Source organism: Arvicola amphibius, chromosome 2, assembly GCF_903992535.2.
Source record: "Arvicola amphibius chromosome 2, mArvAmp1.2, whole genome shotgun sequence".
Classification (NCBI taxonomy): domain Eukaryota; kingdom Metazoa; phylum Chordata; class Mammalia; order Rodentia; family Cricetidae; genus Arvicola; species Arvicola amphibius.
Window position 1 is genome coordinate 133,137,815 of NC_052048.2, and position 13,022 is coordinate 133,150,836.

The following is a 13,022-nucleotide window of genomic DNA, read 5'->3' on the forward strand; positions in this document are numbered from 1 at the left end:
CCTAGGGCGGGGCGGGGGACACTGATGTCACTTGGGAACAAGAAAAAAAATGGATGCGCTCTAATCCAAGCCAAGCCTGGTATAAAAGATGTGGCGGGCAGGTGAAGAAAGACACGTTTTTAGCTCAAGGCTTAGATTTTCTTAGTTTCTAAAGAGTTACTAGCCTTCATGCTTTTTTTTTTTTTTTTTGAAAAAAAAAAAAAAAAACCTGGCTTCTTAGTAAAGAGCTATTAAGGAGAAACCTAAGTCCATGCTTATAAAGTTGGATTGAGGGACAACCACATAGCTCCAAAGTCAGGGGCGGCCTCGTTCTCAGGGACATGAGATCATGTAGGCCACACAAGAGCCATGAGTCCACAGGCAGAGACCACGGGAAAGAGTTACATTAGAAGTGAAGAATCTATGGGGTTAGGGTCAGACAGGTCCCATCTGTGACATTTAATATATGTGCAATGGGGAAGTACATGAGTTCCAGTCCTGCCCTAGTAGGTGGGCAGGCTTTCACTATGCAGGATCACATCCAGGGCTGTGATCTAGAGTGTCCTGAGAAGCCCACACCCTCCTTAGCAGAAATGGCTCCTTTATGGTCCCGGGTCACACTGCCTAAAATTATACCCTAGAAAGGATTCCTGCAAGTCAACAGATCAACTCTCTTTTCCTAAAAAGCAAAATCTCTAGAAGCAGCATTGAGCCTGAGAGGAAAACAGCTCAGAAAACTTACAGGAAGTTTGGAAGGGAAAGAACTGTCCCGGACTGTGGGGGTGCTCCACTGGAAGAGGCCTGGGATGCTGCCAGAGGCATCCTGGGAGGTATGAAGACACCCAGAGGGCTTCAGGAAAGGGTCATCCACTCAGTCCTGGGTCAGTGCTCCCAGAATACATGAGCCACATGGACACAGGTAGGTGGTCCATAGGGGAAAAGGAAGCAAAGGTTTCTACTGCCTCTCCCCAGGCCACAAACAAGGCCAGTTATTCCCAATGTCTCAGACTTGGCCCAGAGAGGGAAAAATATCATTTCAATCCTAGCTGTTAAATCTCTTTCCTTGAATCCTAAAGTGCAACTTGTTCGATTAATCCCATCACACACACACACACACACACACACACACACACACACACACATTCCTGCTGCAAGCATCTTCCATGGGAAGTGATGTGGACAGGCCTCAAGGCCCCTGGCATTTCCTCCCCGCTTTCCAGTCATCTAGGACCAGCTAGCCTGCTCAGCTGTCTCTCAACCCAGAGGATGTGGAAACACGGCGGGATATTTGGAAGAAAGGTATCAGGGAACACACTTAACAACCCGGGAAAGATCCAGAAGAGAGAGAACCGCAGAAGATCTGTCACAGCTTCCTTGGGACAGAGGAGCTGAGAAGGTGCAACTTGCCACACTTGTGCTTTGCAGAGCTGCCACCCAGCCGGGGAAGAAGCAGTCCTTCTCTGTCCCAGCCCGCTGTTCTCCCGCCAGCCCCTCTACCCCAGCTTCTTCTGTAAGCACCCAGCAACCATTAATAGTGGAAAAAGAAACAGACAACTGAAAGTAGAGGCTCAGCCAGACACCCAAGACTAAGAGGTGGGGGCACACACCACCGTCCAGTTCCCACACTGTCACTTTCTGATGAGGGGGCTTTCCTCAGTTTCCCCCAGCACCATCTCTGGCTTTCTCAGACCATCCACGTCTTCATCAGGCTCCTTCCCCTGGGGGTGTCTGACACTCCCTCATGGACACATTCCCAATGGAAGCTTCCCAGGTCCCTCTTGCTTCTCAAGGGAGACACCCTCATGATTCTCTGTCCCTGGCTGATACGAAAGGGAAGACAGATGAGATGCTTAGCCCCAGCGGGCAGGAAACTGGATCTTCCTCACAGAAGACCAGAAGTGAGCAGGAGGGCCACGGAGGACCAGAGGCTCCATCTTTGCTCAGCTTGGGGAGAGCCACTGTCTGAGGTGACTTTCTCTGCTCTCCCAGTGTGATTTCCACACGGTGAGAGTGGGCAGAAGGGTGGTCCTCCCGGTGTCCTCTGAGGAGTTCCGTCTCTTGGAATTCAGTACACGCACAGGTCAGGAAACTTCATCTCATAGACAGGGATGGAATGGTTCTGTGGCTGGCCATATGCTGCAGTGATGGTCCCTGAAGGGCTTGGAGGGGGCCTGGGGACACATGGAAGAGAAAGGTATGAAGCAGGGACTGGGGTCCTACCCTTGTGCCACTGAACCTGGCAGTCGCTTTCCGGGCCTCTCTAAAACTCAGGCCGTTCCCCGAGTCCAAGCTTCCTGTAGGCTTCAGTGGCTCTCAACCTTAATGCTGTGACCCTTTAACACAGCTCCTCCTGCTGTGGTGACTCCCATCATAAAATTATTTTGTTGCTACATCATAACTGTAATTTTGCTACTGTTATGAATCATAAATACCTGATACTCAGGATATCTGATATGTGACTCCCAAATGGAGTCATGACCCACAGGTTGGGAACAGCTGCTTTTTGGTAACACAGGTGCTTGTCTGGGACACCATGACTCATGGCCTTTTCTAGACCTTACTAAGTCAGTTTCTTGCCCACGCTGTGGTGGCTGGAAATAGAGGTTGAGGGTGGAGGGAGGGCTGCAGGCAGATGTGAGAAGAGGATTTAGGATAACGGCCCTGACCTGTGATGCTGGACACAGAGGTAGGCTCCCCTGTCTGTGCTGCCACTTACCGGATGGTGATTTCAAAGATCTGGTTGAGTTTGCTCTGCAGCAGGGATGCCTAGACACAGACAGAAGGAAAGTGAACGTTGGGCTCCAAGAGAGCTGCCACCTCACTGGCCACCTGAGCAAAGGACACTACTGCCAAAGTTTCTGCGATAGCAACAGTGGGAGGGTAGCCAGGTAGATGATCTTAGCCCTGGCACCTGTCTATTGAATGTGCACATCCAGATCAGGGACGACCACCCTTCACAGGCTGGCTGGGGACCTGACAGTGGGCTAGGAAGACCAGAGAGGGCTTGGGCAGGCTTCTGCTCCTTAATATGGGGTAACAGGATCTGTTGGGCTTGGGATCAGGAGACTGGGGCATGGGGTCAGGAGACTAGGGCTGATGTTACTCTTTCTTGACATGAGTCCAGCACTTGGGCTTCCTCCTAGATCACAGAATGGGCAGCCAAACTCTCAAAGTGGGGTGGGAATAACTTAACAATAGGGAGCACAGGCTTGGGAGATATGTGTTTTTACACAGCTGCAAAATAATGTAGATCTTATATAAGCCACACGCCTGTAACCTCGGCACTCAGAAGGCTGAGGCAGGATGGTTGAATGCTGTGGTATGAGCCTGGGCTATATAGTGAGTTCAAGGCCAGCCCAGGATGCTACAGCGAGACCCTCATTTAAAAGAACCTGCTGGTTGGTGAGAGGGTTCAGTGAGCAAAGTGTGCACTGCATAAGCCTGGTAGCCTGAGTTCAAGCCCTGGAACCCACATAAAGGTGGAGGGAGAGAGCAAAAGCCCTTTGACCTCCATATACATACACATATACACACTGGATAATAATCCACCCTGGCTGGCCTGGGATTATCTATGACAACCAGTCTAACCTTGAATTCAGAGATCAATTGCCTCTACTTTCTGAGTGGTGGATTAAAGTATGAGCCACCACAACCAGCTGGCACCCTCTTACCCCTTCCCCCCCACTCCCTGCCTGTCTTTTTTGTTTTTTTTTTGAGGTCTCACCATGTAGCTCTGGCAGGCCTGAGATTATCTATGTAGACCATGCTGGCCTCAGATTTACAAAGATCTGCTTGCCTCTGCCTCCCAAGTGCTGGGATCAAAGGTCCAAGACAGTGGGTGATAAATAAAAGCCCAGTCCCTGGGCTCAGGGGAAGCAATGTAGTGGAAGGCACTGGGGGAAACGGCAGTGCACTGTATACTGGAACCAAAACCCTAATTTCTGCAGGACAAAGAGCTCATGTCTGAACTCAGTCCTACCCTGCCTGGATCCAAATCTGCTTTCTGATTGGTCAGGAAGGCACCCTCTGGTATGTTACTCACCCGGGCCCCACAGTGAGCTGCAATCTCCTCGAAGGGCGCCTTCTGGAATTTCTCTACCACCTGTCGTCGCCGCTCACGCTCCTGTTCCTCAACTGCCACACTGTCCACTGTGACACAGACAGCTGGGTTAGAGCTCGGGATGAGTTAGGGGAAGGAGCTCGAGGGAGATGGACGGGGTGGGCTCTTGGGATGAAAAGGGGGCGGAGGCACGGAAGGTGTAGAGACCCCGTGTGTCCTCACAGACTGACTCTTTCTGCTTCTCCCTGAGGCCCCGCCCTCTGAGAATCAGCTAAAAGAGCCCGCATCTGGGCTTTAAAGACCCACGTGGCTACACTCCTGCTGGGTCCCTCTTAGTACTGCCAGGGTAGTTTGAAAAAGCACCTGAGGCTCAGCGTTGGTGGTGCATGCCTTTAATCGCAGTACTTGGGAGGCAGAGACAGGAGGATCTCTGTGAGTTTGAGGCCAACCTGGTCTACAGAGTGACAGGACAGTCAGGGCTACACTGAGAAACTCTGTCTCGGAAAAAAAATTAAAAAAAGAAAGAAAAAGGACCTGAACAATGGAAAAGGCAGCTAGATGGTAAGAGTCAGCACAGCCCCTCAGCTGAGCAGTCTGAGGAAATTTCACTTAAGGCTTTACACAGTCTGCTTGCTACTCAAAGAGAGTTAGCACCAAATAAAGAAAAATAGGGACTGGGTCTGGAGGATAAATAAGGATCACTGTTAGGGGGTTAAGGAGGCAGGCGGCACACTCACTCACTCACTCACTCACTCACTTATTATTTATTCATTTATTTATTTATTTATTTATCCTGGCTGTTCTGGAGCTTACTACATAGTCAGGCTGGTCTTGAACTCACAGAGAACTCATAGTTGGCTACCTCTGCCTCCAAGGGCTGGGATTAAAGGCATGCACCACCACACCTGGCTGAATGCATTTATAATAACAAAATACTGAAGAGGCTTCACACAAAGTCCATTTAGTGGCTTTATTTGCCATCGGTTAGAAATAACTTCTTAATAGGGACACTTCATGAGCCAATCCTACATACAAAGAGGTGACTGGGGTTAAAAGTCTATGGCCCTTATTGAATGAACGTTAATACAATTTCTTCTCATGCCTTCCCCTGGACTTCTTGCCCTTTTGTGTCATCTTTCACACAGAATAAGTTTTTTTTTTTTTTTTTTTTTTTTTTTTTTGGTTTTTCGAGACAGAGTTTCTCTGTGGCTTTGGAGCCTGTCCTGGAACTAGCTCTTGTAGACCAGGCTGGTCTCGAACTCACAGAGTTCACAGAGTTCCGCCTGCCTCTGCCTCCCGAGTGCTGGGATTAAAGGCGTGCGCCACCACCGCCCGGCAATAAGTTTTATTTGTACAAACCAGCCACCTGGCTCTAGCCCTCGAGTGGAAACTTTCAGAGATAGTAGTCCTTAAAGGCAGAAAGGGGGTGCGTGACATGCAGTCATGACACGCAGTGATAGGCAGTCCCACCCCCACTTCAGGGAGTGGAGACTTCCAGCTGCAGCTTGGGGGCTGCTGAGTTTCAAGAAGACACCAGGTCCATGTCAGCCCCAACCTCCCCGCTCCTCAGTTTCCTGGGATGCTGTCTTACCAATGGCCTTCTTCAGTGTCTCATAGGTGATCTCCTCGGCAGGAACTCTCTGAAGAAGAAGGAACAGACATGTTCAGAAAGGTGAGGGAGAAAAGGCAGCCCCTTTGCTTCTTAGGGGAATGTCCCTAGGACACCCCCATTCCCAGAGGTGTTTCCAAGCATGTATGGAGAAAAGAAAATGAGGCCAGTTCCTCACCAGATTCCCTCAGAATAGAATTCTCTTCTCTTTCCCCTACTGTCCCGTCAAGCTCCATGGGAGGAAACCATCACGTGATTAAAAAAAAAGTCCTCAGAGAAACAACTGGATGTAAGAGGCAGTTGAGAAATACAATCTCCAAAATAAACTCCGAGAACTTCGTAACATTTTGAAGGTATTAAATTATACCCCGAAGTGATGAATCTTAATACAGTAAGTCATGGGAGGTTAGCAGTAATGGGACCTCTATTGATGAGATTGGTCCCAAGACTAGAGGCAAAGGATCTCAACTTCTGCAGAGTCTATGAAAGAGGGAGAAAAATAATAAAACTCAAAGAAGGGAATTCCATGGATGCATGGCCTCAGAGAAGATGCTGAAGATAATGAAGTTTGGACCAGAGTCCATGAACTTCGAACCAGACTATGAGCTTCTTGGTGTAACCCCCATGATAAATCACATGCCATCACAAAAAACAAGGGGGAAATGTAGACAGGAGAGAGTGATTTAATGGGACAAAGTTTCACAAAGAGACACAACTGTGCTAAATGGTTCCTTCGAGGGAGAGGGGCCCAGATAGGTCCCCGGGTGATGATTGTGTTTGACCGCCTGATCTGAATGTGATGGCATGGGCACACTCAGCTTGTGAAAATTCTGACAGTACAGTTCTTGATTAGTTTGCCATTTGGTAAGTGTCTGACTGGAAAGGACAGACACGAGATAAAGACATTGAGCAAATATTGTCTGGACATCAATAGCATGCAGAACTCTCAGTAGGTCAACAGAAGCTGCCAAATTTGTTAACAAAAGAATTACATGCCAATGTAATATATATAATGTAGATGAATAGAGGATTCATCCTATGCGCGCGCGTGCGCGCGCACACACACACACTCGCACGCATGCACGCACGCACGCATACATCATCCATCCATCCATCCTTCCATCCATGGTCAGTGAAGACCAATGCAGATAAACTCCAGGCATTAAGAAACCACAGGGTAAAGGAAAAGGAAAAGCAAGTTCTCCAAGTGAGAGCAGGCAGAGAGCTGTGTGTGGAGGAAATGGGACCTCGCTGGGCTTCAAGGAAGAAGACTTCATAGGTCCAAAGGTCCAAGCATCTACAATGGAGAAGAGGGCAGACTCTGGGAGGTTTTTGGCACCAGTGTACTTGTGCAAACAGATGAGTGAGTGTGGCGTGGAGGATACTGGCAGCAGTGCCACCAGCAGAAACGTATAGGGTGGCATGGAGGGTAAAATGAACACGGCTGGGCCAGCCCTGGGCACTAGGATTAAGGTTTGACCACATCAGCATTGATTCATCACTCACAGTGATGGCAGTCAGCCAGCACAGGATCCTGAACCAGGGCGCCATGGGCTGAAGCAGTGGAGCATAGGGAGGGCACAGCTCTGCATCAGTTGCCAGGATGCCCCTGGGCTAAGCTGAGCCAAGGAAAGAGCCAATATGAGTGTCCAGGAGGCCACCAGTGAGTAGGGTAGGCATTTCTCCTCCTTAGCTTCACGAAACTACTGAACTTTATGGGAAAGTCCCCTCTGCAGCGTGGGGAAGCAGTCAACGAACTCCAAGGCTGTGACACACTAGAAGTTCTGTACTGTGGGGCAATGGTCTTGTACCCTGTAAGGATTTGTCACTTGCATTGGTTTAGCAAAACGCTAATTGGCCAGTAGCCAGGAAGTATAGGCAGAGCAACCAGAATAGGAGAATTCTGGGAAGAGGAAAGGCTCAGTCTGCAGTTGTTACCCAGATGCAGAGAAAACAGGATAATGCCTCGCTGATAAAAAGTACCAAGCCATGTGACTAACACAGACAAGGATTATGGGTTAATGTAAGAATTAATTAATAAGAAGCCTGAGCTAATAGGCCAACCAGTTTATAATTAATGTAGACCTCTGTGTGTTTCTTTGAGACTGAACAGCTGTGGGACCAGATGGGACAGAAACCTCTGTCAACAGTCCTGTCTTTCATGACTGGAAGGGTCTCTGAGGGCCCCCACTTCCAGTTCCTCACTTTGCTTGACTAATTAGCCAGTGTCAGAGCTTCTTGTATTCCATGGGAATGTTCCAGAGCAGCTCTGAGTGTCCAGGCTTAGAGCTTGGCCTTACTTATAGGGATGCTTAAAACCTTTAAGGGCTTTTCTATGTTCTGATCATACCTGGGGAGAGATCCAGTGTTCTCCACAGCTGCCCTCAGACTCCCCATGAGTCTTCCTGTCCCATGAAAATGGATGTGCTCAAGAACTCCTTTCTGCAGATACTTTAATGCGCTGTAAAGGGCTCTGGAGTACTTTAGCATCCAGTGTACTGACAAAACACTCACCTCCTCTTTCTCTGGGCTGTTCCTCGATTCCACCTCTACCTGAAGGGAAATGGTCTCTCCAATGCTCTTCCTCTTGGACAAACGATCTTCATCTGGAAAAGAAGAGCCCAGAAGCTGGGTTTCCCAATCCTTGATAAGCCACTGGTCTCACCCTCTGTGCCTTTATATAGTCCTCAATGGCTTGGTACATACGTAGGCTACACACGGAGCTTCCAGAAGCTTCTATTTGCCATGGGTCTTTTTTACCCATCTTAGGGTGGCCAGGTTGCTTCTTTTGGTTAAGATTTTTGCAACCATGTGTGGAAACAAAGGAGCTGCTTAGGACCAGAAAGCATATCTTAACTAGCGTAAGCTGGCTGCATTACCCACTAGCAGCGCCAGTAATGGTCACACACACAGTGTTCCCTAAGTGCATTTGACTTCATTACCCTACAGACCACACAACCCTCTAATGTAGGAATCTGTAGTCCAGAGGCTTGCCCAACATGTTTTTAGAGAAGTAAGTAGCACAGACAGTCTTGAAATGGGTCCCTGGTTCTGTAACTCATGTGTGCTCTTTCCAATACTATAGACCAGCCCTCTACAAGTCAAGTTATTCTCATGGCCCAGTTGATTTCTGAGATCCCAGACTGAGGAGGAGGAGCATCGGAATAGCGATCTCACCATAAATTCTGCTATGTTTCTCAGCCCTTATATAACATCTAAGATGCCATCACAAGTGATTCAGGTGTCTTAACCCCCTTACCCAGGGCTCTTACATTGCAGGAAAGGCAGAGGTAGGGTGGAAGCCTTGCCCGGAGCGCATACCTGTCAGCTGAGGGATGTAGGGCAGGCAGAGCCTGTCCGAATTGTAGCCGCTGCCCCCCAGGACCTCACTGATTTTGCTCTGGCGGAAGAGAAACTCTATCACCACGCCATCTAGATTCTGAGACAGCCTGAAGGACAAAGAGGCAAAGTAGAACTGTGGGCAGCTAGAACAATCCCTGGATGACTATCACAATAGCAACACAGTCACTATGCAAAATGACAGAGAAATAGAAGGAAGTTCCCCTGGTCCCTGTTCCTCTGTGGACACCTACTATCCTACATTTTATGCAGAAAACTTCAGTTGCATACATTTATGCCCACACATGAATGTTCCCTTCCCTAGCACACTCTTCTGTGCTTAATTTTGGGTATGTATATCTGTGCGCAGGTGTATATGCATATGTGTCTGTGCAGATGTGTGGAGGAGACCAGAGGTCAATGTTGGGTGTTGTTCCTTAGGCAACATTTACATTTGCTTTGAGACAGGGTCTCTCACTGGCCTTGAGTTTACCAAGTAAGCTAGGCTGGCCGGCCAGTGAGCTCACACACCTGCATGTCTCCACCCCAGTAGGGGACGACAAGCATATGCTACCACACCTGACTTTTTTTTTTTTTTTTTTTTTTTTTTTTTTAGAACATTACAGTTAGCGAATGAGAGGCCACGGTTTAGAAGGTTAAGTCCTGCTGCTGGACACCTTGTTTTTCAGAATAGCTTTCCCCTGAGTTCATGCGGAAGCACAGTGGCCATTAGCACTGTCTGAAGGCAGGGTCCTGTCAGGGGCGACTCCTCTAGGATGCACCCTCCCTGGGTTTGACCAAAGCTCCTGGAGTCCACCTCACCTATGCAGTACAGTACTCCCTGCCCATCACGGCCTGCCTGAGGCCTGATGGTATGGCAGCTGTGAAAGGGGTGTGGTAATGTGATGGGGGCCAAACTCTGCCCAGGGTCAAAGTCCCCTGATGTGTGTCCTTGCCTGGCCTCATACTGCCCACTCTTGCGTGTTTGACCGCATCCCCGGTACTGTCTTTACCTGGGCCTTTCCACAAACACGTCTTCGGGAAGCATGTATGGTGCTTCTTTTTTCCTGGTCTCTATCACCTGGAGTTCGAAAGGAAACAAATGATGAGAGCTGGATCCAGCAGGGCCGGGCAGTTCAGAGCGCGAGCAAGGGAGAGCTGGATCGGGGAGGGGCAGGGCCGCGTGGCTCAGAGCAGGGTTGGGCTGCTCAGAGCAGAAGAGAGGGAGAGCTGGATCCAGCAGGGCCGGGTCGCTCAGCGCTGGAGCCAGGGAGAGCTGCAGCCTCACGTCAGTACCCTCCCGCACCCCCCTCCTCCGAGCCGCCTTGGAGATGCAAACACAGAGCTTCTCCAGGGAGAATCCAGATCCCCAGTCGTCGTCAGAGCTGCCCGGGGAGATGAGTCGTTGCTCAAGCTGTCGCCACTGATGACGCACATGTGTCAAGTGTCCTCCAGGTGCAGGGGACTTCATTCCTAAGAGGCTGAGCTTTCTTTTTTAGTCCGTGAGAGAAAGGGGGATGCAGGTGGCACCACGTGCTGAGACTGGCTGAGGGAAAAGCGGCTGATAGCAGTGGCGGCTTGAGATCTCCTCAATAGCCTTTGCAAGTGTTTCTGGAGGAGCTGTGAAAGTTACTGAAGTGTCGAGAAGCCAGAGATGGCTGGCGTGCGGGTGTGAGCATGTGACTTGGCAACAGCCACTGTTTCTAGTAAAGAGGACTTCTCGTCCGCCCTTATCAGCCCCAAGCCTGTGAAGGTCCAACTCGCTTGGGAAGTCTATGGTACAATGGTACAGTGTCTACCCTCATGGCCCCAGGCCAGTTTAGGCCAGCAGAGACCTGGAATTTTAAAGTTAATCCTAGACATCATGAGTCCACCTAAAATACTTAAGATTTTAAGTCAGGAAGAAATCCTTATGTATGTGACTATTTTGCCTGTATGCATGTATATGAACTATGTTCATATGTCCGGTATCTGTGAAGGCCAGAAGAGGGTGTCAGATCCCCTGAAACTGGTGCTATAGACAGTTGTAAGCTACCACGAGAGTGCTGGGAATGGACCCCAGGTCCTCTGCAAGAAAAGACAGTGTTCTTAATTGCTGAGCCATCTATCCAGCCACCTTCAGAAGGTTTAAAAAACCTTTATGCAACAACTGGGGTTGATTGACGAGATTGGCTACTAGGGAATGCCAAGGTTGGGGCAGATTCAAAATTTAATTAACTAGGCAACAACATGGTGGCATTGGAGGGAGATGCCACTGTTCATTCTCTTCCACTATTCATACTGATATAAGGGTTACATCCATGCAGAGGGAGCTGGAGTTTGTTTTAAAATATTTCAGCAAAGGAAAAGGATATGATCTTAATAAGCAAGTGTGAAGAATTTTCACAAGTATTTAATTGGCATGGCTGGGGTTCACAGTCCTACTTTTGCTTTTGTGGTACTGAAGGGTTCATGACAAAAATCTTGTCTTTTTGTTTTGAGACAGAGTTCTTTTCTGTTTAAATTACTTGGTGCATGTGTCCGTGTGTATGTCCGTGTCCATGTCTGTGTCCGTGTGTGTCAGGGGCGTGCACACACCATAGTTATGTGTGGCGGTTTTGGGAGTTGGCTTCTGCCTGCCACCTTGCTGTTGCCGGGTCTCTCCTGCTTTTGCCACTGCAGCTGGACCACGAGCTTCTGTCTCATTTTTGTCTCTGACTCCCATTTTGCCACAGGAGTGCTAGGATTTAGGTGCCGACGGCTGCATTTGGATTTCTCATGAGCTCCAGGATTGAACTCAGGTCCATGAGGCTTGCAGGGCAAGGGCTTTCACCTAAGAGTTTCAGTGTTGCCCGGACTGGCCTTACCATCAGCCCCCTAGATGGCTGAATTGCAGGTCTGTATCACCATGCTCAGCTTCCTAAAACTTTTTGTTGGTGGGGAGGGGGGCCTCATGTGGCCCAGTTTGGCCTTAGACTTGCTATGCCAAGGTTTCCCTATCACTGAGACTTGAGTGCTGGGATTATAGGCTTATGTCACTATACCCAGATTTATGTGGTCTGGGAATTGAACCCAGGAATTTATGTATGCTACGCAACCTCTTATTAAGTTGCTTCTGTTCACGTGGTTGGAGGACTGTGTGCCATGTGCTACCTTAGGACAGTGGGTAGGGGGCAGGTATAAGGGACCCTTTACTCAGGAGGCTGAGGACAGAGGAGCTTCCTCCAAAGCCTAAGTCTAATGCGCCGGGGCTCTGTGAGTTCTCAGGATCATGAGGACACCAACCTCATGGATGTGCTGGCAGAAGGCAGGCACCGTTGTGAGCTGACTGATGAGGTTCAGGTAGGCTGCACCCAGAGCATAGAGCGCACAGCGGTTATAGGCAGGCAGATTCTCTTCATTGACTTGGGCCACGTCCTGTGGTGACACAGACAGGCTTTCGGCGTTTTCCCGACAAGTCATATGAAAGTCCACACCCTCCCACCTGCCCTTTCCCCAATTTTATTAGAGATGGCTCATCTTTCTAGACTAAATCTTTGTCCCATAGCCTTCTGGGAGGGAGAAGTCATCCTTAAAAAGCTAGAGAGAATGGCCCCTAGGATAATCCATGGACTGGAGATTCGTTAATCCCTACTAGGCAGAAGCAAGAGCCTCGTCTCGGCACTCTGTGGTTTCAGCTGTAGTGACTGCCACTGTCCAAACCCTCCTCATTAGCACTGAGCCCACCATTTAGCCGCCATCTCCTTCAGCAGAGCTGAAGCTTAGCTGATCGGATTGTCTCATTGAACTGGGTCCATACGCTAAAAGCCGTGGGAATCACTGGGAGGCTGGGACTCAGAGAAGTGTCCCAAATTGCACCTCTTAGGGTAAACAAAGAAAATTATAACATCTAGTTAGCCTGCAGAATCTAGCATGGTCACAAAGCTGACCTAAGACACCTGTCACTAAGTTCAAGAATGTGATACATGCTTGGCTTCAGGACCCGGAGACTGCAGCCTTTGAGGTCTGAAGGACCCACCTTGACTTCCATGGCACTGCACTACTACCCTGGCAGAC

General features: G+C 49.2%; 1 protein-coding gene across 2 annotated transcripts in view; it reads right to left on the reverse strand.

Annotated features, from left to right (window-relative positions):
• Positions 1-725: 725 nt before the first annotated feature.
• Positions 726-13,022, reverse strand: part of Efr3b (EFR3 homolog B) — a 78,631-nt gene continuing 66,334 nt past the window's right edge. For both annotated transcript variants that reach the window (XM_038319561.1, XM_038319562.1), the window contains 8 exons: positions 12,252-12,383; positions 10,001-10,068; positions 8,970-9,097; positions 8,163-8,254; positions 5,631-5,679; positions 4,022-4,128; positions 2,696-2,745; positions 726-2,150 (listed from right to left, as the gene is read on the reverse strand). In XM_038319561.1, the coding sequence (XP_038175489.1) occupies positions 2,045-2,150; positions 2,696-2,745; positions 4,022-4,128; positions 5,631-5,679; positions 8,163-8,254; positions 8,970-9,097; positions 10,001-10,068; positions 12,252-12,383 (732 nt within the window). In that variant the 3' untranslated portion in view covers positions 726-2,044. The remainder of the gene's footprint in view (positions 2,151-2,695; positions 2,746-4,021; positions 4,129-5,630; positions 5,680-8,162; positions 8,255-8,969; positions 9,098-10,000; positions 10,069-12,251; positions 12,384-13,022) is intronic.